Source organism: Archocentrus centrarchus, chromosome 21 (assembly GCF_007364275.1).
Source record: "Archocentrus centrarchus isolate MPI-CPG fArcCen1 chromosome 21, fArcCen1, whole genome shotgun sequence".
Lineage (NCBI taxonomy): Eukaryota > Metazoa > Chordata > Actinopteri > Cichliformes > Cichlidae > Archocentrus > Archocentrus centrarchus.
The window spans coordinates 18,995,120-19,020,193 of NC_044366.1; the positions used below are offsets into that span (position 1 = coordinate 18,995,120).

At 42.4% G+C, this 25,074-nt stretch overlaps 1 protein-coding gene across 10 annotated transcripts in view; it reads right to left on the minus strand.

Annotated features, from left to right (window-relative positions):
* The window catches only part of LOC115800792 (dedicator of cytokinesis protein 9), an 84,384-nt gene that overhangs the window by 15,010 nt on the left and 44,300 nt on the right, over positions 1 to 25,074 (minus strand). For 8 of the 10 annotated variants that reach the window (XM_030758316.1, XM_030758314.1, XM_030758317.1 and 5 more), the window contains exons 6-32: positions 16,361 to 16,456; positions 15,356 to 15,490; positions 12,429 to 12,603; positions 11,672 to 11,724; positions 10,992 to 11,066; positions 10,778 to 10,918; positions 9,710 to 9,922; positions 9,485 to 9,607; positions 9,057 to 9,139; positions 7,923 to 8,045; positions 7,584 to 7,663; positions 7,265 to 7,452; positions 7,048 to 7,113; positions 6,857 to 6,949; positions 6,642 to 6,765; positions 6,373 to 6,491; positions 5,706 to 5,792; positions 5,490 to 5,579; positions 4,111 to 4,226; positions 3,660 to 3,729; positions 3,422 to 3,547; positions 3,260 to 3,331; positions 2,630 to 2,776; positions 2,438 to 2,521; positions 2,161 to 2,272; positions 762 to 940; positions 552 to 668 (exon numbers count right to left, since the gene is read on the minus strand). In XM_030758316.1, the coding sequence (XP_030614176.1) occupies positions 552 to 668; positions 762 to 940; positions 2,161 to 2,272; positions 2,438 to 2,521; positions 2,630 to 2,776; positions 3,260 to 3,331; positions 3,422 to 3,547; positions 3,660 to 3,729; positions 4,111 to 4,226; positions 5,490 to 5,579; positions 5,706 to 5,792; positions 6,373 to 6,491; positions 6,642 to 6,765; positions 6,857 to 6,949; positions 7,048 to 7,113; positions 7,265 to 7,452; positions 7,584 to 7,663; positions 7,923 to 8,045; positions 9,057 to 9,139; positions 9,485 to 9,607; positions 9,710 to 9,922; positions 10,778 to 10,918; positions 10,992 to 11,066; positions 11,672 to 11,724; positions 12,429 to 12,603; positions 15,356 to 15,490; positions 16,361 to 16,456 (3,087 nt within the window). Of the gene's footprint in view, positions 1 to 551; positions 669 to 761; positions 941 to 1,792; positions 1,832 to 2,160; positions 2,273 to 2,437; positions 2,522 to 2,629; positions 2,777 to 3,259; positions 3,332 to 3,421; positions 3,548 to 3,659; positions 3,730 to 4,110; positions 4,227 to 5,489; positions 5,580 to 5,705; positions 5,793 to 6,372; positions 6,492 to 6,641; positions 6,766 to 6,856; positions 6,950 to 7,047; positions 7,114 to 7,264; positions 7,453 to 7,583; positions 7,664 to 7,922; positions 8,046 to 9,056; positions 9,140 to 9,484; positions 9,608 to 9,709; positions 9,923 to 10,777; positions 10,919 to 10,991; positions 11,067 to 11,671; positions 11,725 to 12,428; positions 12,604 to 15,355; positions 15,491 to 16,360; positions 16,457 to 25,074 lie in introns of all 10 variants that reach the window. The other 2 variants (XM_030758312.1, XM_030758309.1) reach the window with 1 other exon arrangement.

The following is a 25,074-nucleotide window of genomic DNA, read 5'->3' on the forward strand; positions in this document are numbered from 1 at the left end:
TGTGGACACTGTCAAGATGACGAGCTGAAGTTCAAACTGAACATTAGAATGCGGAATTAAGGTGATTTAAGTGACTTTGAACGTGGCTTGGTTGTTGGTGCCAGACGGGCTGGTCTACATTTTTCAGAAAATGCTGATCTTCTGGGATTTTCCCATCTCTAGGCTTTACAGCGAATGGGCTGAAAAAGAGAATATACCCAATGATCAGCAGTTCTTTGATCAGAAAGGAAGGAAGGCAACAGTAACTCAAATAACCACTTGTTACAACCAAGGTATCCAGAAGAGCACCTCTGAATGTCCAACCTTGAAGAAGATGGGCCACAGCAGCAGAAGACCACACTAGGTGCAACTTCTGTCAGCTACAAACAGGAAACTGAGGCTACAATTCACACAGACTTACCAAAATTGGACAATAGAAGATTGGGAAAAAATGTTGCCTGGTCTAATGAGACTCAATTTCCGTAAAGTTTTCAAGCATATCAGATATGAGAACAGATGTTAAACACAAAAAGATGTCAATACTCAGAAAACACACTAGGTGGCTCCCTTACACTGGTGCAGTGGTTGACGGTGAATGGGGACACTTCCTTCACATTTAGCCTGTTGACGTTTTCTTGGAGCAGACCAAACAAGGGCAAGTACAGGGTGACTAACCTGGCCTGCTGGCTCTGAAAAATAATGAACAATCCAAAGGAGTGTCTCAGTATCACATATACACACACACATAAAGGCGGAGACAGAGGTGTGAATACACTGCTTACTTTTGAGGCATAGCGGTCATCAAATGCATGCTTCATCATGAGGCTCTTCAGTACTTGGATGGCAATCTGACGAATCTCCCTGAACTCCTGCAGAGCTGCACTGACCTCCCTGAGCAGCAGTCCGACCAGGAAGTGGTTCTTACAGAAGTCATCAGTCAGCGAGTAATCCAGCTGGAGGTCTGTAGGTTTAAAGAAGATGATGAGGAGATTAGGACTGAATGACAGAAGCAGATGAAGCATGTAAAAATAGGAGAAGTCACAATAAAGCCCACACAATTGGAGCAAATTTCACACTTAATTTGACACAGAGACATTGATCAGAAAAAATATGAAAATTTTGAGAGTATAGCTACTGCAGCCAGCATTAAAACTGAGCAGACAAGAGGTATTTTTTCCCCCATATAGGCCATATTGTGTGTATTTTCTTATAAACATCATCAAACAGTTTATTTGAGTGAAAAACAGAAAAGCCTAAACTTTCATGTTTGACAGATTCACACTGTGACTGAGCTGCTGTTCTACATCAGCAAACGTCGCTGTGAAAAGACAAACATGATTAAAGCTAGTGACTGAACAACAGCAGCTGGTCACAAATGGTTTCCAACAGCATTTAAGACAAGTAAAGAAATCCCAAATCACACACGTAAAGATTCCAGAAATGACTTTATTCAGCCACGTTTCTCCACTTTTACCTTCTTAAAACCTGCATTTCAAGCATGCAAGGATTAAAAAGATATTTGGTTTCTTGGAAATGGGGAAAAAAACAAACAAACAAACAGTATTTTCATCATAGTCATAAACCCTCAAACCAGTTCAAGACAGAAAAAAAAAACCAAAGAAACTACAAGCACACCTAATTGCCCACACCAGATGATGATAACAAGTCCAGTCTGACAAAAAATCATAAGCTAAAATCCCACATAAACCAGTCTGTAGGAAAGAACTGACAAGGTTCAGATTTTAGAGGAAAATTTGAAACTTTCTGGTCACAGATAAATAATCGGAATGAGGTCACGACACCTTCCACCTACCTACGGGAGTATCACCAGTATTACATGGAGTTAATGAGGCTAATTGAGGAAAACACAAAAGAAACAAAGTACACTCTGTAAAAATTAAAAGACTTTAAAAGCAAAAGAAAACCCATTTTATGACATTATTATTAGTTATAAAAAGCTGTATTAGTTGATGTTTCACTAGAAATGCAGTGTGTGATCCTATGGGTAAAACTGCCCTATTTTGTATGTTTTAAACCTTAAAAAAAAAAAAAAAAAAAGGCAGTTCATAAACTATTTTTGTACTGTTGCCCATAAACAGTAAAGCGTTTTATACGCAGGAACATAAGAATATTAACACAAACACTTTAGCTGGCATTATGGTTATAGTATGACTTTCTCACCTTGAAATCTCAAAATCCTTCCCTTTCCAAATGGCATGGGCAGGTTTAAGGGGACGTAGTGCTCGTGGTTACACACAACTCGCAGGAATTCAAACTTGAACTCAAACAGCGTCTGCATTTAGAATGAACAAAAACCAGAGAGCCACCTTTAATACAACACAACAGCACCTCAATGTCCTCTATCAGGCCATCATAAGTCTAAATTAAAGTTTCATAAATAAGTTTTTTTTTTTTTTTTTTTTTATAAAGGCTGCTGCTGGTTGTATTGTCAGTGCACCTTTGGGTCTCCAGGCACGAAACAGTTGCTATAGTTGTTGATCTGTTTGAAGATAAAGCCTCTGTCCATCAGGTTGAAACAACGCTACAATAAAGAGAGCATATAAATAATATAAATAGGCATATCAGTGAATTAGTCATGAAATACCAAAAACATGGTGCTTTGAAAGCCATTGCAGTTGCAATTCCTGACCTTAATGAAGACTGCCAAGCTATGGTTAGCATTCCGGGCTGCATCTAGGTTGTCTTTGTATTTCTGAGTGATGTGTGGCATGATCATGTTGACCAAGGTCTCCACAGTATGATGGGACGATGCAGAGAAGCGCTGGTTCCTGGTCAGCTGGAGGAGCAGCAGGTAAGTTCGTACAAATGTCGTACAAATAAATTCCATAAAAAGATCAAAGCCAACAACAAACTGAGATAGGTTATATATCTATATCGATATAGTTTTCCAGTTTAAAACTATTTCTTTAGTCCTGTGACTGAGAGGGCACTAGAGATGAGAAACACTGGGAAGCAGTATTTTAAGCAACACAAAGTCTAAGAGTTTCCAAACTACAGATACATTATACTAGTGGATGTTAAACACAGGGATGTGGTTGCCTATGGGGTTTGAACAAATGCTGCCAATTAAACTGCACAGCAGTGTGGGACAGACTGTGGATACATAATACTTCCACTGTGGTGCTGCGGCTGTCCACAAGACCCAGCATGTTGTAAACTACTGTGAAGAACCTAAACTGTAATAAAATGGGCATTAGCAGACACCTCGGAGTCAAACACACACACACACACACACACACACACACTGTGGCAAACTTACCTTCACTTTACAGCTCTCAATCAAGTACTGAGCCATGGATTTGACTAAGGCTTCAAAGAAATACCACGAGTACTGCACAACAGACAATCATCAGTTAGAGGACAGCCTGTGTAAAATAATAAATATTTTACATAGTACTTTAAATAAGTATAAATATGTTACCTTGAGCAGCTTGTTACTTGTGAGGAAATCAGTGGAAGGCTTCAGGATTGCAGTCATGGCTTTAGCCAACTCCTCGTGCACCGTTCGGGTGGTGGAGGACGTGTGTGGCTCGGTCTTGAAGACATACTGTACCAGACACATGCGAAGATGGACGTATCAATTCATATGTGAACATATTTATATAAAATATAGCTCAAAAATATAATATATAAATATGGATGCGGCATGCTAAAGCTACCTTCACGTAAGATCTAAGGTAGTGCTCCAAGCCTTCCTCGTGGCACTGCGCTACAACGTGAATCATGACTCTAACAGGAAACGAGGACAGTGAGGACATGTTACTGAGTTCATTAACAGTTTATACACTAAAATTCGGCCCTTGCAACACTCAAAAAATTTACTTCAATTCAAGTTTGACTAATAAAATAAAAATAAAAACAATTTTTTTCATTAGATGTGTCAGATCAAAAACTCCTGCATTGTCACTTGTATTAAATTAATGACGGTCTTCATTGGGCAAAAATCATCATTAAAATCAGGAATTTTCAGGTGACTGTAATTTAGGGAAACAGTCATCGCCACTCAACAAGCTGCTTTCTTTCAAGATTGTTTCATATACATGAATACTGAAATATGATATTTCATTAACAATAAATTGCATGGACAAGAAGCATTTAAGGGACACTTACCTGGTGACATTGACTGCCACGTCTTCTTGGGTGGCACTGGTTAGAACCCTGAACAGTTGATTGAGGATGGTGGGCAGGAACTTGATCATCACATGACTCTCCATGGCATGCAGACTCTGAGGGTAAAGCATCATCAAAGGTGAGGTGTTTATTCACAAACCTTTTTTGTGTAAAATGTGCACAAAAGGTTAACAAAGAACACCTTTGGGGAAGCTAATCTACTCACAACAGGAGTACATGTGTGGATAAAACTGTGCTAATCAGCCACACTGTATGCTTCAGCGCCTGGAACATGGCTGAGTGTAGATCCTGGTGCATCAATGCCTGTGTACAGGAAACTAACACAAGCCTGCCAACTAATTTGGCGGACTGCCAGTCGGCACAGCTGACCTGCTGTTTGACCCTCTGGCTATTGTTTGTGTTCACTGCTCTGTTTACATTATAGCCCAAGAGATGTACTGGACCAAATGTGGCTCTCTGTGTCAGTGTTCACCAGGGGAAGAGAGAACTGAGTTTCCCATGGACTGACAGCCAGTGACGGAAAAGGCAATAACTAAGCTACAAGTATCACAGAAAAATATGGAAAAGAAATCAAGACCTCTGCCAGATTTAGCGGTATCAGCCTAGCCTCTGCAGGTAAGTAAAATGGGAAACGAACAAGTTCTGCACAAACTGTCCAGAAGAATGCGCTGTTGGCAAGCCACAATATAGACACATACACACACAAAAGAGAACATTAATCTCTGTGTGATTCAGCACCAGCCTGTGATTGTTTGTGGTTTTATTGAGAATGAGAAGATCTGCTACAATCAATGCAGACAAATGTCAAAATATGCCAAACTTTATTTGTAGTTATTTAATATGTCTCAGACATCACACTGGTGAGATTTCCTCAGGTTATGACTCCTTGGAAGGTGTATGCACTCATTTCTACAGTGTATACAAACACTTCAGTGAAGTCAGTTGACAAGACTTTGGTCAGTATAGTGTGTTTTCTCGAGCTGCAATGACATTTCTACTGAATTAACTGACATGACAGCAGCAAAGTCTGTGGTCATGTTAAAGACACGTCAACGTGTTGCATTACTACCAAACAAAAATAAGCATTTCCTTCGCAACAACAACACAAATCAGATATTAACTTTATTTGTATAGCACTTTTGAAAACACAGAGTTAACAAAGTGCTTCAAAGTGTGAATAAAAAATGTTCTAACATGCAGACACATAATCATTTCAGCATACACACTTTCATACACACAAATAGATGGCCCAAAATAATGGGGAAATATATACATATAATATACTATTTATATGTTAATAACAGGATTCACGAATTCTAGTTAAGTAGAACCCTTAAATCTTATAATAATTGATTTACCTTCAGATATTTGACCAGTTCTCCTCCCGACACCTGGGCCCCTGATGCAATGCTTTGACAGCAATGGAAAAAATTGTGCAAATGTTGATCCTGAAACATAAAGAAGATCAGAAGACAAGAGTTTATTCCATGAAACCTTTGTTGCTATGAAGAGCACAAAGACAAAAGAAATAACGAGCTGCTAGGATGCAGATGAATCAGGAGTGTAAAACTAACCTGAGTGTAGACAGTGGAAACAAGGTGGGTGGAAACTTTGAATAAGGGTTTTCCTCCATCCACCCATTTGACTTCAGGACCCAAATGCTGTAAAATTAGAAAACAAAGAAACAACAGAAAGTTGTATTTAGTGGTACTTTTTTTTGGCCACTATGATGCTTCTTTAATGCCACCAAGGGGTGGGTTGTGGTCTCTCAAAGCTAATTCCCCAGACATGCTGTCAAAAAATCAAATGTATTCTAAACTGAGTCAAAATACTATCAGAGATTTTGCTTAATATAATTTGAAATGAATATTTTTTCCTTTGGGGATTGTGTTGCATCAATAAAAATAGTTGAATAGCCACAAAAAAACAAACAAACAAACAAAAAAATCACCCAAAGGGAAATATGATGCCCTCCTCCTCTTTCAGTTCCACATTGCTGGGCAATGACAGCATAAAGCGGGTGTGAACATACTGTACATAGATGGGCACTCGATAAGTCTTGAATGTGTTGGTTAAGGGTGTTAGCAGCAATAAACACCCATCCACCATGCAATCTGGACAGAGCATATCCTACTTAATAGTGTAATATTTGTGCTGTGTAACCTCAGTTGGTTTTCAACAGAACATGAATGGTGAGTAGTGCAGCCAAGCGACCACATTTTATTAGCCCGTGCACTGCACCTTGCTGGCACCCTCCTGACAGCTGAGGTATCCGGCAGGTAGGCTGGCAGCCACAGGGATCTGACTCTCACTCATGAGCACCCGACCGTCTTTCAGCAAGGGGAGCCAGGCGTAACCAACTGAGACCAGAGAGAGTAGAACATCATCAACTAAGAGCTTTGCACTTCGTGCTAGAAACAAACAACGGCAGAAATTCAGATACTTTTAAATGATACAACCGTGAATTTTGCATATCTGTGCAAGTTTTATTTTGTAGGACAGCATTTTACCTTGCGTCTCAACCTGCTCTCTCTTTTTGGTGCTGGCCTTGCTGTTGCTATCGCAGCTGACGTGATAGAAGGTGAAGAGAAGATGATGCTTCTCATGGAGCTGAGTTGGCAACTCAATCTTAAACTAAAGCACAGGAGGACAAATAAACATTTTTTTCATGTAGTAATGTTAGGCAGTAGGGATGCTTTTTAAAAGTTAGGAACAGTGTTCTCACTTCATCGTAGAATTCAGGATTTTGCTGGTGATGTAATACTGAAGCAAAGGCATTTTTGGTAAACAAGGGTCCTCCAGGCCGGCCGTAGATGCACTGAGAAATAATAACGATAGCTCATTAAAGCCTGACGGACAGGATTATCCTTAGGGGGATTTTTTTCTGCATATTTTCCTGCAGGCATTTAACTTTACCTTAAGTGCAACAGCCTCTTCCTCATCTGAGTCCCTGAACTCAATGCAGACAGCTATGTTCCTAGCCTAAGGACAAACACAAAGCACGGCTAAAGTGTGCATATATCATAAATCTGTGAGAAACCTTTGTTTTATATATGAGCAGCAAAGCATTTAATATTTCCGTATTCCTGTGTCAACAAACTTAGAAAATAACACTGCATAATAAACTAAATACCTTTGCAAATGACTTTTGGCTGTCGTATTTCAAGTGCTTCGGGTAGACATAGAGGTGATTGTTGTAGATGGTAAAAGGCTGAGAACATTTGGCAATGCACGGCACAAACTCCTCCACTTCAAAGAAGATGCTGCTCTTCTCGCTGACATCAAACTGCTTCACAGGGATGTAGGATGAGCTCACACAGTCTATACAGAGAAGCAGGACAGACAGAGGGAGAACAAATAAACAGCCTGCAGACAATGTAACCTGCCTAGTCTGAGTAGGAGCAGTTTTCATCTGTTATATTGGCCTCATGGAGTGAATTTAGAGGGCTTACTTGACAAGTCTGGGGCTACATTGTCAATGGTAACATCGAGGTTTCCTAGGATTACAGGCAGCTTGGCCATCTTCTCTGGCCTGAGGAAAGGAAAATAAACTGAAGTTAAGCCTTTGCTATCATCTACCACAGGCTGAATAAGAAACAGGCTGGTGGCCAAGAAATTAGACCAGAGGTATATGACCACATTTACAGTTATGAGAAAACATTTGATTTGATACACTAATAGACCAGCATTTTGCCAAAGCGCAACCTATAGGGTAACATTTTCCTTCCAGAGCATCTGGAAGACTACTCAGACAGTTTATCACAAAGTGCACTCATAGAAACATTACTAACTTCCTGAAATCAGCCAGCAGCTTGAGCATATCGTCATTGGACAGTTTGTTGCTGTCTTGTCTGTACAGAGCTGAGAAACGAGCACCTTTGTCAAGAGCCCCTGAAGCATCTTTGAACAAAGGTCTGCAAGAAACAAAGAAGAAAAGTCAGAAACGTGGCTCCATTTTTTTTTTTAAAAGAGATGATTATATTTCATTGGGCAAAGAACACTGATAGCTAGCTGCAGTACACTAGACTGCAACTATTATTCACAATATTCATTCATTCATTTGTTTATTTTGGTTTGGTTAACTGAGTAAATTTTGAGTGTGTAATATATCACAAGAGGGACACATTTTCAAAATGCTTATTAAAAACATTTAGTTTAAATTGATATAAAAAGAGAAATCCTTCAATCTCAAAGGGATACTTCCCTTTAAAAATCAAATTACATCCTTCCTCTGGTCTGTAGTGATTTTTATTCATCAAGATCATTTTGGTGGGAGCTGTTTGTAGTGATGCCAGTTTTCCCTCACCCCACCCACACACACACACCTCACCAACTGCATCACTCAACAGAAGGAAGCATCCATCTGTGACAAGAGACTAATGCTAGTAGCAGCATAATGGCACCCCCTCTTGGGTGACCTGTAGTGCTAAATGCACACTGCTTTTGGCTTGCGGATGTTGACAGAAGAAAAAAACAAAAGTTTAGTTTAGTTTACTAAGATCCCACTCAGCTGCAGCAATGCAGAAGCTATTCTTCCTGGGGTCTCAAACCAATGGGTAACATCACGGTCGCTACGTCCATCTTTTATACTGTCTAGTCGTAGATTTATTTATTAACCATTTCTATGACCAGCATCCCCCAAACTGGCCAACTGGCATCAAAACACGCTGCATGGATAAATAGCACCGCATGCCAGAGGAAACATGTATATTTGGGTGCGGCTGATTATTTGAAGTAGAGCAAAACATTTTTATTGCTTTGTTTTCAGGCACAATTTGTTGTTTAATGTTGCTGTGTGGTTGTGGTTTGGTATTTAAATCACTATTGCATCCTTCCTTGAGCACTAGTGAAGTTTGTTTATGGCTCTATGTGTTGTGGTCTTGTTGTAAAACTTACAGAGAGAACATACAGAGGAGGAAAAGTACCTTGCTGCCCAGGCAAAAGGCATCCTATACTGGCCCAACCGGCTGCATGCCAGCTTGGCATTTCTCAGGACCTTCTGTGCCACCTGGTGGAAAACAGGAACACACTTGAGCTTCAACACAAACACAAGCTGGACCCAATTTTTTTCAGCACTGAAACAATATTGAGCAAGCTGCCAGTCTCAATCGGAGTACACACACATTTGGAAACAAACACACACTCAGTCCTTCGAACAACATGCTGGACTGAATCACATTACTACCCACTGTTCTGACCTCAGGGTGTGCACCTAGATCTGCAGAGCCAAAGTCAATGCTTTTGTTGAGTGTCTGTGCAACTGGTCAGCGATTACAAACTGGGATGATTATCTTTGTATAATGTGGAATAATTTGGTGGAATCTGCTGAGTCTAGGGGAACATGGGCCAGTACCTTGGTGGAGTCTGAACTCTTCATGTATGGCTCGGCACAGTGGTTGATACCTCCCTGAAGCACCTTCTCTATGCGGGCCACCAGGAAGATATCCGGGTGGGGGCAAGTTACTGAAAACACTACCTATGAATTGAAATGTTAGAACAGACTTGAATATGTATTGGTAGATTTCCCCACTGCAGTCATTAAGATGAAGAAAAACAAGCATTTCAAGCATTTATGAACCTGTCTGGGATACTGCATGGCTGCTTCTGGCACCCCGTGGATCAATCGCTGGCCCTCAGGCCGGGCATCGCTTCCCCCGTTCATATACTGACTGCTGTTATTGGGAACCATACCCCTGACAGATGGGTGGTTTAGGTCAACATGGAAATCAGAGGAGATTTTTCTGCCATTCTGGATGTCAAAAAGCGACAGGGTGACATAGAATGGCTCCACCTGGAGAAAGAGCACAGCCGCAGTTATTCATTAGAGAGATCACCCTGACTCTCACTTCATGTCAAACTAAATGTGTTTTATGGACATTCTGTCAACATAATCAAGACACTATAAAGCAGTGTAACACTGATTAGTCAGTGTTAACTGTTAACTTGACAGTTACTGCATCTGGGATTCAGTGTTATGAGGGTTCAGTCTGCTATGATGGCTGTAACAGAAGAGCTGAAAGTGAGCAAAATGCCTGAACAACTAATTGTACTAAAGTGAATGTGATGTGCATTGTTTTGGTGTACACAAAATAAGGAGTATTAAATAATTAAAATATAAACATTACTAATAACACGGTAATATTTCATTTCATTACAGTAGTAAAACTAACAATGTATCACTCCAGTACGCTGAATCCGGTGTCACGTTACCTTACCTATAAATAAAATTGAGCGCTAGCATCAGAGAAGAAGCTGGACTGACAACACACATATATCTAATAAACAACTGGTAGCTATTACTGCAAAATTTCAGTGGAGGGAGCTGCGTGAACACACTTCGAAGCATTTGCTCTGCATGTGCGTGGACCATGTTGAAATTTTAATAGACAGTTTCTGCTGGGAGGGACAGCAGGACATCAGACTTTATTAAACAAATTGTTTGCCATTTCTGAGACTGTAGCCTAGTTGCTATGCCAACAGGAGTCCTTCACCAGCACAAATAATAAGACAAGTCCATCCGGCCGCTGTAACAAAACCATCTCATCCGTTCTTAGTCAGGCGGATAATGATATTTCTGCTATTTAGGGCCTGTTGTGGTCAGGAAAAAAAGAGAAAAAAACCAAAAAAAAAAAAAGATCAGGCTTACGTTTGTTGTTGGCCCTTCCTCGTTTTCGGCCACACAGCTTTGCAGATTAACCGAGAGGTCGTTGCAGTTCACCAGAACGCGCTTGCCAAACTTCTCCTCAAACTGCTTCACGTCTGGCTCTATTCCTGAGAAATCTAGTTTCTAAAGATAGTTCAAACTGGGTTGGTTATTATCACCACATGGGACCAAGTGAACGTCAATGTGATTTAATTACCTGTGTGTCCGGATCCAGTGTGAACAGCTTTAATCTGGTTTCATTCTTCATCCTAGACTCTATATCTCTTGTGCTCTGTGGAGAAGAAAAGTGTTTCCTAAACTGAACCACAAATTGTCACTCGCACCAATTTGGAAGTGAGACTCCATCATTTTACAGGCCCGCTGTGCAGACAGGGGCGAGAGTCAGGTGGTACTAGCACACATTTCAGTGGAGCTGACTGTATCCTCTCGAAATGTTCTCCGCCCAAATGTTACCACCAGTTTCCATGCACATGTGGCTTTACTATTACGTACCATCATCACAATAACAGCAAGAAAAACTTTCTTTAAAAAAAAAAAAAAAAAAAAAAAAACTCCACCAGAAATATTGGAAAAATATTTGCAGCCTGCAAGTCATCAAACAAATTTTTCACTTAAATACCACAGACAATTCTATCCTCAAAAATCATTGAAACTCCCAATGCTTATCCCCCCCGCTAGGTATCTTAGATTGGATATTGCTGACTATAGGTTTAGAGTAACTGTGCTTTGGATTTTGCACAAAACCCACTCTTAAAAGAAAAAAGTCATATTAAGTATAATCCTTAATAGAATGAGAAGAACGGGGTGGGGGTGGGGTCTGTGTTTAATGTCCGTAGGAAGAAGGTATGTACATCCAACTGAGAAAGTAGGACCTACCTGAAAGCTGTCCATACTGCCAGAGGAGCTGTCTGACTTTCCAAGATCATCATCTATAAGAAAATACAAGAAACAATGGGCGCAGGGAAAATATGTAAACCTTAAGAAAAGCCACCTAGGGCTGTAAAACCTCCTTAATCGCTCACTGACACGTGAAAGTTCAGTAAACTGTAATTCAACTGTGCAGGATTCAGCCAGGACTGAGATGGAGCTACTGCAGGTCTCAGTGGCATATTTAAAAGAAAGCTTCCAGATCTTTTCAAGCGCAATAGCATTTTTCTCTCATGCACAGGATGATTAATAAAAGCAGAGGAATTAGAAAGATTAGCGGAGTGTTTTATCCAGAGGCATTCAGCCTCGCTGCTCCATGGCTAAGCCTCCTGCGAGACAGGAGGTGAGTATTAAAAGCTTGGGTGGTCTGGTATCACATCACCACATACTACATGTACACGGCCAGGAAAAAAAATTTGAGGAGGAGTGAGCCAGGACTGGTTGATGATGTGAATAAACAAGATCTCATTTTAAAACAACTAGTTGCATATAGTATTCCAGAGGAAATAAAATAATAATGAGAAGATTTACTGTGTGGAATAAGTGAGAAGGTTTCCCTTATTAATAACTGGCTAAGCATAAAAACCTAATCCACACGTGTTTTCACACGATAACTTTTCCCAGGATAAGGAAGGTATCTTGAAAGGAATAATAACAAATAAAGACTCCCTTTCATGTGGAGGAATCCAGACAAACACACACATACCATCATGAATGTCTCCATTTCTCTTCTCCTGCATGGCGATTTCAAAGCTACTGTGCAAGATCTTATTGAGCGTGTTGATCCAGTCCTCCATCTCCGCCTCGCTGTCTGCAGCCAGCAGGTAGGTACTCTTATCCTGCATCTTAAGCTCAAAAGCAAACCTTCGAACTTTGTTGTTCTGCAGAGACATCATGGGAAAAAAAAAATGGAAAGAAAGAGTTGTAGACAGTGCAGAAGAAAACTTATTTAACAGTGCAAAGCAAAATGATTAAAAAAAAAAAAGATTTCTTGTAATTGAAAAGGGAGGATTGACTGAAAGATTGACTGTGAAGTTTACTTATTCACTTTTAAAAATCAAATATCCAACCATGAGCATGGCAGGCCAGAAGAAATGTTTTATCTCCCTCTCCAAAGATAACACTCGACCACTGTCTGCGCACCACAAGGCAGTAGATGTTTAGCTTTATGATTTAAACTGTGCCTCACTTCATTTTAATTCAACCCTTACCATCACTTCATTGTATTCTACTGCTGAAACCTTCAAAAACAAAGATCTGGTAAATATTTGATCATGATATTGGTCTAGCAAAGTAACATTATTCAGCTGCAAAAAGATGAGTCCCAGTTTTATAAAGATGCGAGCAGCTAAAGCCAGATTTAAATACTGCAGTGTGCAAATGGAAAGAAAGTGAGCTAGGGAGGGATGAAGCATTTGCATCTGGGTAACAAAGCCCCCATCTCTGCCAGTGACGACCTCAAAACAGCCACGAAGGCTGACGCCACTGCCTCATTTGGGCTTCAGTGTTATTTTATTACAGTCTACTCAGAACCAATGAGGGCAGACTGAGCTGCAGTTTTTCTATGACTCAGCAATCGGAGGTCTGATGCTTATTAGGTACTTTAATAAATTACTCAAGAAGCATTTGTTTGAGAGAAATGGAGAAGCAATTTAATTATTATCAACAGTCAGCGGATTGTGTTATGGTGGGTATCTCTGCAGCTTGCCTGCAATGTAGTGGGAGTGACTGTAAGGGAGAGAGAATGTCTGCAGATTGCCTAAGTAAATATGGAGAGGGGTGTTTGGGACAGAAATAAAGCTGGAGTCCTGATAAACAGACTTAATCAGCATCATCACCATAGGTAGGAGGACTCGACTCAATTTCTTAGGCAACACAGCGACACATAAATTGAGGGAAATTTACTGGACATCCCTTAAAATTATTCTTACAGTATCATATCTGTATCCTTACTTTAAGAAAGAAGAGAGGAGAAAAAACCTTTAGGAGATTGAGTCACAGAACAATTTACATTTTTTAGCTGGTTGTTATCACAAAGACAGTGCTGGTCACTCGATATATGACAAATGCTTTGTGTGTTTGACTGTATGTTGGCATCTTTACAAAGTGCAGGAGCAGCTTGAGGCTCAGTATGAACCCTCTCTACCGTCTCCCAGTTGCAGTATTAAACAACTGCAGTTCTACTAGTGGAGTAACTTCATCTGGATGAAATTAAAATAATTAAACAAAGTGTATGTGTGTGTGTGTGGGGGTGTGGGGGGGGCAGTTTGGTCATAATTTTCAATAAAGTTGACCTATTGTGGTCATTATTTTGCTTATATTTGTCCTTGCAGCCACTCAGTTCATCCACTGTGAGGAAACAACCCCTTATAGCTCCACTCTCTTTAAGCCCACCCTCCCCCTTAAGCAAGTTTTCTTCTGATTGGCTACTATTCGCAAACAGGAGGTTTGTATAAGAGGGTGGAGCTGCTGTTCTCACAGCAAGAGCTGTGTGCATGAGGTGACCATATTAGGGATACCACTCCTCTATGACATCATAAAGATCCAAGAGCAGAAAAAAAAATGCCTAAACTGAATGTTGAGAGCAGTACTGAAGCCTGAGGGATTACTTGCACATACACTGACCTCATTATTAACCCATGACTGTAAGATCATATACGCATAAGAATAAAGGATAACCTTCAAATTAAATGTTCTTCATCACTCACTTATAATCCAGTCCCAAATTGGTCTCAGTTCTTGAGAATAAACTGCAGTAGTCCTCATCAATTACACAATGATAAAAAAAAATATAATCCTCAAAAGGTATCCCTTTTAATAACCGAGATTCTTTAATGTTAAAAATTAACTCAGAAAGCTGGCAGTGCTACCTGCGTGTCCGACCGGACTGAGCCAAGAGCTGCAATTTTATTTTAACTGTCTCACTAGGAATGAACAGGGGTCTGTGGTTAAAAACTGGGTGACGTGGAGGTTCAACAAACCTGAGGAATGGCACAGCCACTGTAACCCACACACATCTTGAAGCATTCAAATATCTAGCAAGCTCTTCTCAGCTTACACACGATAGCAACCTAGCCAGTTGGGTGTCTCAGAGGTAAAAATCAGGTTCTTTCCATCTGTTGATGCTGTAGACAGATGATAATGCAGCCAGTGCGTGTCGGCCTACATTCAGCTGTGAGCACGTGGTATCGATTGTGAGGCTCGGGGAAAGTGCTCAGAACTGAGACCTCAGCATTCACCTTGTTTCAGCAGCTGATAGTCAGTAGAAAAGTCAGCAGAAAAACACGACCTTTGGGAAGAGTGAGCTCAGGTTTCATGGAAACTGAGCAGAGAAGATCTCACGGACTCACTTTTCAGCAGCAGCAGATCACTGTTTGAATCATTTCAGTTCAAATTTTGCCTGTTACCTGTGATTCACCCTGAATGCTGAGAAATACATTTATACAGGGAACAACTGTGAAGAGGAAATTGTTATACTGCCAGTTTATTCTGTGGAAATGGTGCTTTAATTTCCATCAGGGGCCATGCGACCCCATGTGCAGACAGGGTTTGGCAAACAGGTCATCTGGGGTCAGTGAGGTCTAGCAATCACTGCCTTAAGGCAAGACATGAAAGTAATCACTTTAAATGTACCTGAATCACACCCATACAGGAGTCCAAGAAAATAGTTCCTTTGGGCTCTTTGGAGATCTTCTCATCTTTGTAGAAGTTTAAATTATAAGAGCCATCTCCAAGCTGGGTTAGGTGGAAATACCTCCTCTTGAATGACTTAAAAAAAAAAAAAAAGCAAAGACAGGAAATAAGAATTAGGTCTTTAAAACTGTCCATAACTGCTGAGTTTTACAGTAATGGGTCACGATTTCAGTTATAAAAAACCAGCCTGCAACAAAAACAGGTGTAAACCTTAATGAGTGGTTACATGAAGGGGGAAAAACATGAAGGAGTAAAATGAGGTGAACTTTCCTAAAAATGAAACAAACAACAAAGATGGTATATCTGAGTCTGAATTTGAAATAAGGTCAAAATGTACATATATACACCATCTTTAAACTCACTGCTTCAGTTTCAGCTCTTCTGTTCTAGCACTAACAGCAGGTCGAACCTTCCTAACACAATGAAAATACAGCTGACGTTAAGACAGCTAACATCCTTCTCACTAATTGTTAAAAGGAACTATAACCAACATAAACCCCTATCCTCTAAAATCATATGTTGGCTTTCCAAATTGGCACTCTCTCTCAAAACTGAGAAATACAGTGATGCAGATGAGAAAAGACGGACTCCAGACAGAAATATACACTCTCATAACAAAGTATACGCTGCCTTTGTTTTAATCCTAGCTGCTTAACTTTACACAATACAGAGTGCAATATGGACAATACACAAGTCAGTTATTATCTTTTGGATCAAAACAATGTTGTTCTCTGCAATCAGTGGCTTTTTAAATATTTTTTCTACTGATTATTGTCTGTAATTTATCAACATTTTGTGTGCCATCATATAAGACAAAGAAAAGAAGCAAATCCTGATATTAGAAAAACTAAAGAAAAAAAATCAATGTTGAGGGAAAAAATTAATCACTTAATTAAAAAAAAAAAATCATTTAATATATTAATGCGGTCTCGATGGCCACCTTACCCTCATGGTGACACTGATAGCACTGTTCATGTTTCCTTTATACAGCCAGCCCTGTTTAGTGATTCCACCTTTCTGGGACCCTAAGGAGGCTGTGTCCTGTAGGAGACAAAGACACAAGATCAGACAATTTGATTCATGTAGACTTAAAATCTAGTTCTTCTTAAAATGTACTCAAGTGTACCAATGAAGGAATGAAATCATTTCCCCTTTTTTCCACAAGATTCAATAAATAAACACAGAACTGCCGCCACACACACACACACACACACGCGCACACACACACACACACACACACACACGCGCACACACACACACACACACGCACACACACACACACACACACACACACACACACACACACACACACACACACACACACACACACACACACACACACACACACGCGTTGATTTCGCTTAAAGAAAAGCTCATGTGACTTTATTTTTGCAGTAAAGCAGCATAGAATAATATAATGTCACCCGTTGCCAAAACTCTGTCTCGCTGTGCAGAAAGCCTTTGATCTTGTGGTTTGAGATGACACAGATCCCAGCACTATGTAAGACTTTCTCAGTCCAAACAACCAGGCAGAAGAACATAAAACAAACTATGACTGTTAAAATAAATAAATAAATCTCAGCTTTCATAGCAAATCCCTGACACATGGGCCCAGTCATCTCAAACATTTATGGTGGTTTGTATGAGATCACGCCTTTCACGTAATAACTGTTCTCATGATCTGTAAAAATAAACTAATTAAGGGAATAATGATGAAAAAGGAGATGGAGACAAACTCTATAGTTTGGTCCAGGTTCATATCAACCCTGCATATCATTTGCAGTTCTATTTTTCCAAATTTGAAAAACTACAATGATACTATAATGAGAAGAGTGAATGGGCTTTCAAGATGTTATCATCTGAGTCCAGCTTCTTCTCTCAGCCCAATAAAGCAAAAGGGATTTTAAAAGTGCTGGCTGGAATTATAATATTTTCAGTGTGGAAGTTTGTGGAGTGAGCTGAAAAGCACCTGGAAAGGTTCAGAGTCCCATTTCCACTAGTCAGTGTCTAGACAACATTTGCAGGTCTGCAGACAAGCAGAAAAGTCACTGAGTTTAGGATCTCTGAACTCCACTTTGCCCGAGGAAACTTTGTCAAGGACAGACCAAGAAAAAAAAAAAAAAAAAAAGGGCCCAAACCAAAAAGCTGCCCTACAAATCTACAGTGAGACAAAGGGAAGATCATCCCATTACACAGTCAATACTGAATGTGATCTAATCGCACAGTTATAGCAAGTACAAAGATTTCTTAAAATTTACAGGAAGACTTTAAACGGTTTCTTTCTTCTATACAAGGAACTTCCCTGTTTAAAAAGACTCAGTAGTGCGTGTCGTGAGGGGAGATAAATGAAGGGTAATTTGGGTCTTGTCCGTTTCCCATCCTGGATAATTTTTGCACTTTTTTCAATCAAAGCTCTTTTTATTAACAATGGAAAAGACTTTCTACAGGATTGAGTTTCAGAAACCTTCCTAAAGATTGCGTACTGGATTTCAGCTCCTTTGCTTTCTTGCCTATAGGAGGCACAGTTTGACTTATTGCGTGAGGAGAGCAGGTCGGGATCTTCATCGTACATCCCATGAAGCAGTGTGACCTTGTAGTGTTTTAGATAACAATTGTATCAGCAACAGCTCTATATTATCGTTGTTGCTTTGAAGACTCCCAAAAAATGTGAGTGTCTGTCAGGTGACTTATGAACCTCCTTGTTGTGGACTACTCCAAACCATTCCAAAGACAACAAACACTTGTTTAATCTGTGCAAGACTACACACCCACTCTGTCATACATGAATTAGCAGAGGATGAAAAGGTCCAAATGTTGCACTACAGCCCTGAAATTTCAATGTGAAAAAAGACGTGGTGCAAACGCAACACTATAATTACGGTTAATTCAGCTATTAGACACAAAAATGCCTTTTATCCCCTTGCAAGAAAAACTTGAAAGGCTAAAGTGGGGATAAGAGACATTTAACAGTATGCAATATTTTTGAGGGTGAGGCTGATGTCATCAAGAGTAGGAAAAGGAATCAAGAAACTGTACAAAAAAACTTGCAACCAACATGAACTCATATAGAAACAGTTCACACCCAAATCAAATTTAGGTACCCCCCCCTCTGGCATGTGGTGCTATTTATCCATCTAGTTTTTTTTTCCACTTTTTCCTGTCTACAGTTACTCAGTTTTTCAGGATTTGAAGGACCATCTTAAATATAATGGAACTAAATGACAACTGTCTTGTTTGGTCAAAGCATAAAAACTCAGCAGAAATTTCTCTTTTTCAAAACCGTGATCCAGTTTATCAAAAAAAGTCCACAAAAATTCCTTTGAGCAGTTTGTATAGGAACTAGTTTATTTCTTATGTTCTTTGCAACCCTGTCACCGTGCAGAAAGAAGCGTGCATCTATCTGTGACAACAGGCATTTTTTTTGTGACGTTACTCCCTTTTGCCTTCAGGGACAAAACAGGGGGGTACCACTATTATTAGCTTGATTAGTGATCTGGCTTGGGTGGACGGGCCAGGGCGGGCCCAAGCGTATCAGTGGGCGGGCACAGCCCCCTAGGGCCCGCCCATAGTGACGGGTTTGGCCCTGCTTCAAGATTTTATGTCGCAGACCAGGGTTATTATAGTTAACGAAAACGAACGAAATAACAAAACTGAAATTGAAAAAACATTGTCGTTAACTGAAATAAATAAAAACTACAATTAAAAGGAAAAAACGATAACTAACCAAAACTCTATTGTGAGTTTAAAAAACTAATTAAAACTAACTGAAATTATTGTGGATTGATAATTTTTCCGCTCTCCGAGTTTAAGCTGGGAGCGCCGTCGGGCAGCTGTGTGCGTGCGTGTGCACGAGAAAGCGGCAGAGTCGCTCTGAACCGATCGGGTTCAGAGCGGGTCCACGCTGCCGCAACGCTGTGATGAACCTGTTCAGTTCTTGTGCGTTTCCGTCTACTTTATCAGTGAGAGAATAACAATCAGGAATAATAATCAAAGCATCAATATAAGGCCTCACAAATGTCAGCAAATTCCTGGAGGGAGACTGCTGTCGGAATGGACGTGAGGAAATGGAAAAACAGGGACAAATATGTTTGCAGCCAAAAAACTGAGCACAAAGAGCGAGGACCAAAAAAAGTCCCAGCTGGCACCGCAGCACAAGGTAATTAACACACACAACACACACAGCTACACAAGCATAAATGCGGACATGAGGTCGGACACTTCCTTGTGTACAGAGGCTGCAAAGACCCTGCAAGTCTAATCAGCGAGCATCTAACCAAGCTAGCCCCAAAACAGAAGCAGCTTCGGGTGGTGGAGAACATCAGGGTGCAGCTGGATTTGACCTTTGACTCCTTCAAAGAGTTTGTTTTTGTCAAACACCACATGTAGGTGTTGTTAATCTACTGCACTGACACTGGAGTTTATTGTAGAATTTATTGAGTTTGGGAGTTCATGTTTTTCTTTCTTTCTCCCTGTTGATGTTCATGTGTGTCCTAATTATTACACATTTAGCATGTAGTGCTTCTGTCTTGTGAACTGTTGGTTGTTGAATGTATTTCTTTATGGTATCTTGAGTTTTTATTACACAATAGTCACTTTTGCGCATTGAATCGTGCACCTGACAAAGTATGAAAATACTAAAACTAATACTGAAACTAACGAAACTAAACTAAAACTAAGCGTTAAACCTAAAATAAAAACTAATAAAAACGAGCAAAACCACTCTGAAAACGAATTAAAACTAACTGAATTAGAGAAACAAAAGTAAAAACTAACTGAAACTAAACATAATATAAAATCCAAAACTATTATAACCCTGGTGCAGACAGCGATGCTCCTCTGCGCATCTCGGTTGTATTGAGTGGTTATTTGAGTTACTGTTTCCTTCCTATCACCTCAAAGCAGTCTGGCCATTCTCTTGTGACCTCTGTCCACAGAACTGCCGCTCGCTGGATATTTTCTGTTTTCCTGACTATTCTCTGTAAACCCTAGAGATGGTTGTGTGGGAAAATCCCAGTAGATCAGCAGTTTGTGAAATACTCAGACCAGCCTTTTCCCCCCATTGCTCGGTTTGAACTTCAGCAGGTCATCTTGACCATGTATGTCCACGTGCCTAAATGCACTGAGTTGCCGCCATATGACTGGCTGATTACATATTTGTGTTAATGAGCAGTTGACCAGGTGTACATAATGAAGTGGCTGGCAAGTGTTGCTTCTCTATAAAACTGCTCATAACATGTTAGTGAATTATTTATGAATAACACCTTGTGCTGCTGAGTTTTATGCAACAAGAAAGTGCCATTTAGCTCATTTAAGTATTTCTACAGCAGATGCCTCCAACTCACAATGATTTTGATGGCTAAATAAGCAGGGCAGAGGTGAAATATGCATATCTGATTTTGGAGAGAAGTGTCCTTTTAAGTTATAGTAGATGTTCTTTTTCTAACTTCGTTCGGTGTTTCACTATGGGAATCGCCTTGGCGTGACCAACTACGGAAGCTCCAATGACACCACGTCTGTCTGCGACAGACCTGCCAAGCCGTGCTCAGGGCCCCGCCCCTCCTACTATCACGGCTGACCAGCTCCTCCCTACTCATTCTCGCTTTCTTCCCGTGAGAAACTACATCGGGCTCCCTCAGCGCGCCCAGGCTGGCTTGGTTAGCTGTTTAACAGTTCTCAGGCGTCCCGTAGAGGAGTACGTCGCCGAACGCAGTTCTCCAGTTTTCAGTCTGGATTGTGCTGAGTAAGTCCTTCGAAAGAAGTGTACTGGTAGTTATACACCCTGGACAGCGACCGCGTCGTGGCGAGCTGTCTTCAGCGGTCACCTGGGTTTAATTAGCAGGGTAGCCGTTGTGTGTGTGTGTGTAACTTGGGCTAACGCGTCACGGCGAGCTTTTCGGTGTCCGGCTAGCATTAGCTTGTTAGCGGGTCAGTACCGTGTTAGGTCTGGCTAGCATTAATTTGCTAACCGACCCTAAACAGTGTTAGGTTTCAGTTAGCATTAATTTGTTAGCTGGATCAACTGGTAGAGCTCAGCTAACGTGTCACGACGAGCTGACTCTCACGGCGACTAGCTCGGACTTAACCCCGTTGCTAGCGCTAGCTACAAACAGGCTAACGTGTCACGACGAGCCTTGTATAGCTCAGTCTCACCATCTTTCCGACCACGATGGCTACGGCTCCTACCCCCGCCAAAGGGTCAGAACCGAAGGCCAAAGAGGCTGCATCCCGCCCATGCCCCGCATCATGCGGTGCTTCCATTTCGGGCAGGGACTCTCATCCGATGTGCATAGCTTGCATGGGTGCTAAGCATGCTCAAACTTCTCTGGCGGACCCGCAAGGTTGCTCTCATTGCGGCTTGATGCCAGAGAAAATCCTGGAAAGGAGGTTGAGAGTAGCAGTGGCTAACAGCCAGGACCCCTGTCTGTCAGCCAACAATGCTACGATTGATATCCATCAGCCGACAGCCACAACGAGCTGGGCGGACATAATGGAGTAAGTGTCCCCGGTTATGCCCCAGTTGTTCGAGGGGCTCCTCGACCCAACTGAGGGTGAGCCGGCGGATGAGGATGCGGATGGCGATGCCAACTCCGACCTCCTCGGCCTAGAAGACATGGAGGAATAGGAGGATGACTCCACCTTCCCTGCCCAGCAGTCCAGGCCCCCAAGTGGGGCTGAAGCTGTACCCCCAGTGGACAGCAACTTGTATGATGTTTGCAAACGGGCTGCTGCCAAGCTGGGCATCACATGGCCAGCAGCCCAGGCGGCTGAAGGGGCAGAACGTGACCTGTATGATGGCAAGAGGCTCCCTCCAGCCTCACCACCTGCAAAGCAGCTTCTGCCAGCAGTGCCTGCTTGCATGAAAGAAATGAGTCGCTATTGGTCTAGCCCTTTTACGAGCAAGCTTCCTACCCAGGGCTGCTCTAAGCTGGAGATGCAAGGAATGGGTGAGCTGGGGCTGACCGGACCCCCAGCAGTTGAGCCTTCAGTGGCTTATCACCTTCACCCTAACCGCAGGTCAGTTTCAGCTTCTTCTAATATTTCTCTGCCCAGTAAGATGGATCGCCTCACCGCATCCATCTATCAAAGGATGTACAAATATTCAGCACAGTCGGTGTGTTCCCTTAATGCGGTTACACTGCTGTCAGCTTATCAGGCAGAGATTTTAGAGGACATGGGCCGTCAACTGGACTCGGGGTCTCCAAACCCGGCCCTCTGGGATGAGATCTGTGTGGTCAACGATCTCATCCTACGCTCCTCCAGGGGAGCAGTCCAGGGTTGTGGGCGTGTAATGGGTCTTGCAGTCTCAGGTGAGAGAGCTTTATGGCTAAACCTGTCAGGATTGGGAGACACTCAGAAGGCTGAAATCATGGATGCAGCCTATGACCCAGCCAAGGGTCTCTTTGGCCCAGCTTTGGAGAAAATGAGAGAGACAAGCACTCTCAGAAAGCAGGAGGGAGAAGCTTTCAATCTCTGCTTACCCAGAAAAGTGAACCCACAATCTCACCAGGTGCCTAGAGTAGGCTTCGCAGCAGCAGCTGCAGCCGTGAGGGGTAGGCAGAGTGGGGCTAAAGTTCAGAGGCAAGCGGCAAGACTGCAGCCTTCCCACCAGGTCAAGGCAGAAAACCCAAGGCCTTGGGGCAAACACTCCTTTGCAGCAGCTGCTGCAAAGAACCGAACGTCACACCCCGGGGAAGGGAAGAAGAAGCGTTCAGCCTAGCAAGCCTGCAACGTTGTGCATCACCTCTCTCTCCTCCCTCAAAGAGGAGGAAGGTGCTGGAAGAGGCAACCACACCTCCCAGGGTTCATGGTTCAGAGGCTCCTGGGGTTCCCAGTTCATCAGGAGCCCTCTCTCGGTTCCCACACCTAGTTCAGAGAGAGGAGATGTGGGGTCAAAGGTCGCAGTGTCACCATGCACTTCCCCGGTTTCATTATTCACTTCAAAGCAATCTATCAGTGTCACCAAGCACTGCCCAAAGTTTTCAGACACTTCATTGTGTTTCGGGGGTTCAAAAAGAAATAAAGTGTGCATTCCTGCAACCAGGCAGTTTGCCAAGGGCAGAATGTCCCCCCAGTTTAAAGAAAATGAAAAAAATGAAAGAAAGTCACTGTCATGTCACTACGTTCCCTGCGGAGGGAGCTGGCGCTCTTCGCGAGGGGGACACCTCCATGCGGGAGGCAGAGGTGACGTCACACGTGTTCATGGGCCCGCTCTCTGCGCGGCTGGAGCAATGGCGCGCATGCGCAGTCCATCCCTGGGTTATGGCCACCATTTCCCAAGGATACAGGCTTCAGTTCGCAATGAAACCACCGAAATTCAACGGAAAGTTGATTTCAGTGGCCAAGGGAGAGTCAGCAAGCGTATTGGAGGACGAAATTGCTTCCCTGTTACGCAAACAGGCGATCAGAGCGGTCCCGAGCGAGGAGGCTCAGCAGGGCTTTTACTCCCGCTATTTCCTCATTCCAAAAAAAGAGGGTTCCTCTCTCCGGCCCATTTTAGATCTACGTGTATTGAACAAACACTTGAGAAAGTACACGTTCAGAATGCTCACACACAAAGCGCTCTGTCGGGCCGTTCACCCAGACGATTGGTTTGTGACAATCGACCTCTCAGACGCATATTTTCACATCGCCATTTATCCTCCACACAGGAAATATCTCAGGTTCGCCTATCAGAACGCAGCATACGAGTTTCAGACTATCCCATTCGGGCTATCATTAGCCCCAAGGGTGTTCAGCAAATGTGTGGAGGCAGCGCTGTCTCCGTTAAGGAACAGCGGCATCAGAATATTCTCTTACATAGACGATTATCTGATATGCTCCCGATCGCGGGAGCAGGCGATCAGAGATTCCAGGGTGGTGGCAAACCACCTTACGGAGCTCGGCTTCAAAATCAACCTGGAAAAGAGCCGCTTGAAACCCGCACAGTATACGGAATATCTGGGGCTCATTTTAGATTCCAGATCTTATCGTGTCACGCTTTCAGAGCGCAGGATCGCATCCTTCACTCAGTGCCTCTCCCTCTTTCAAGTGGGGAAAGTCGTGCGTTTCCGGCTCTGTCTCCGCCTCCTCGGCCTTATGGCCTCGGTAATAAATGTGGTGCATTTGGGGCTGCTTATGATGAGGGATTTTCAGCGTTGGGTCACGTCCCTACGTCTGTGCCCTCACCGCCATCTCGGTCGCAGTGTAAAAATAACACCGTCATGTATAGCGGCTCTCCAACCTTGGAGGAACCCAGCAGCTCTTGCGGCGGGAGTACCTCTGGGCGCGGTGTCATCCAGGATGACCCTGACCACAGATGCATCTCTGTCAGGGTGGGGCGCAACCATGATGGGGAGGGCAGTAAATGGTGTTTGGTCTCGGAGGCTCTCTCGGGCTCACATCAACATACTGGAGCTGCACGCAGTGCGCTTAGCTCTAAGGCATTTTCTGCCGTATCTCCAGGGTCGACATGTTTTGGTGAAAACAGACAACTCTACAGTAGTTGCTTATATCAACCGCCAGGGTGGTACTCGTTCCCTGCAGTTGCACAGACTGGCCAGGGAAATAATTGTGTGGAGCAGCACAAAATTCCTCTCCCTTCGGGCAACTCACGTGCCGGGTATTCTGAACAGGGGGGCGGACCTCCTGTCCAGAGGGAACCCGTTGTTCGGAGATTGGCG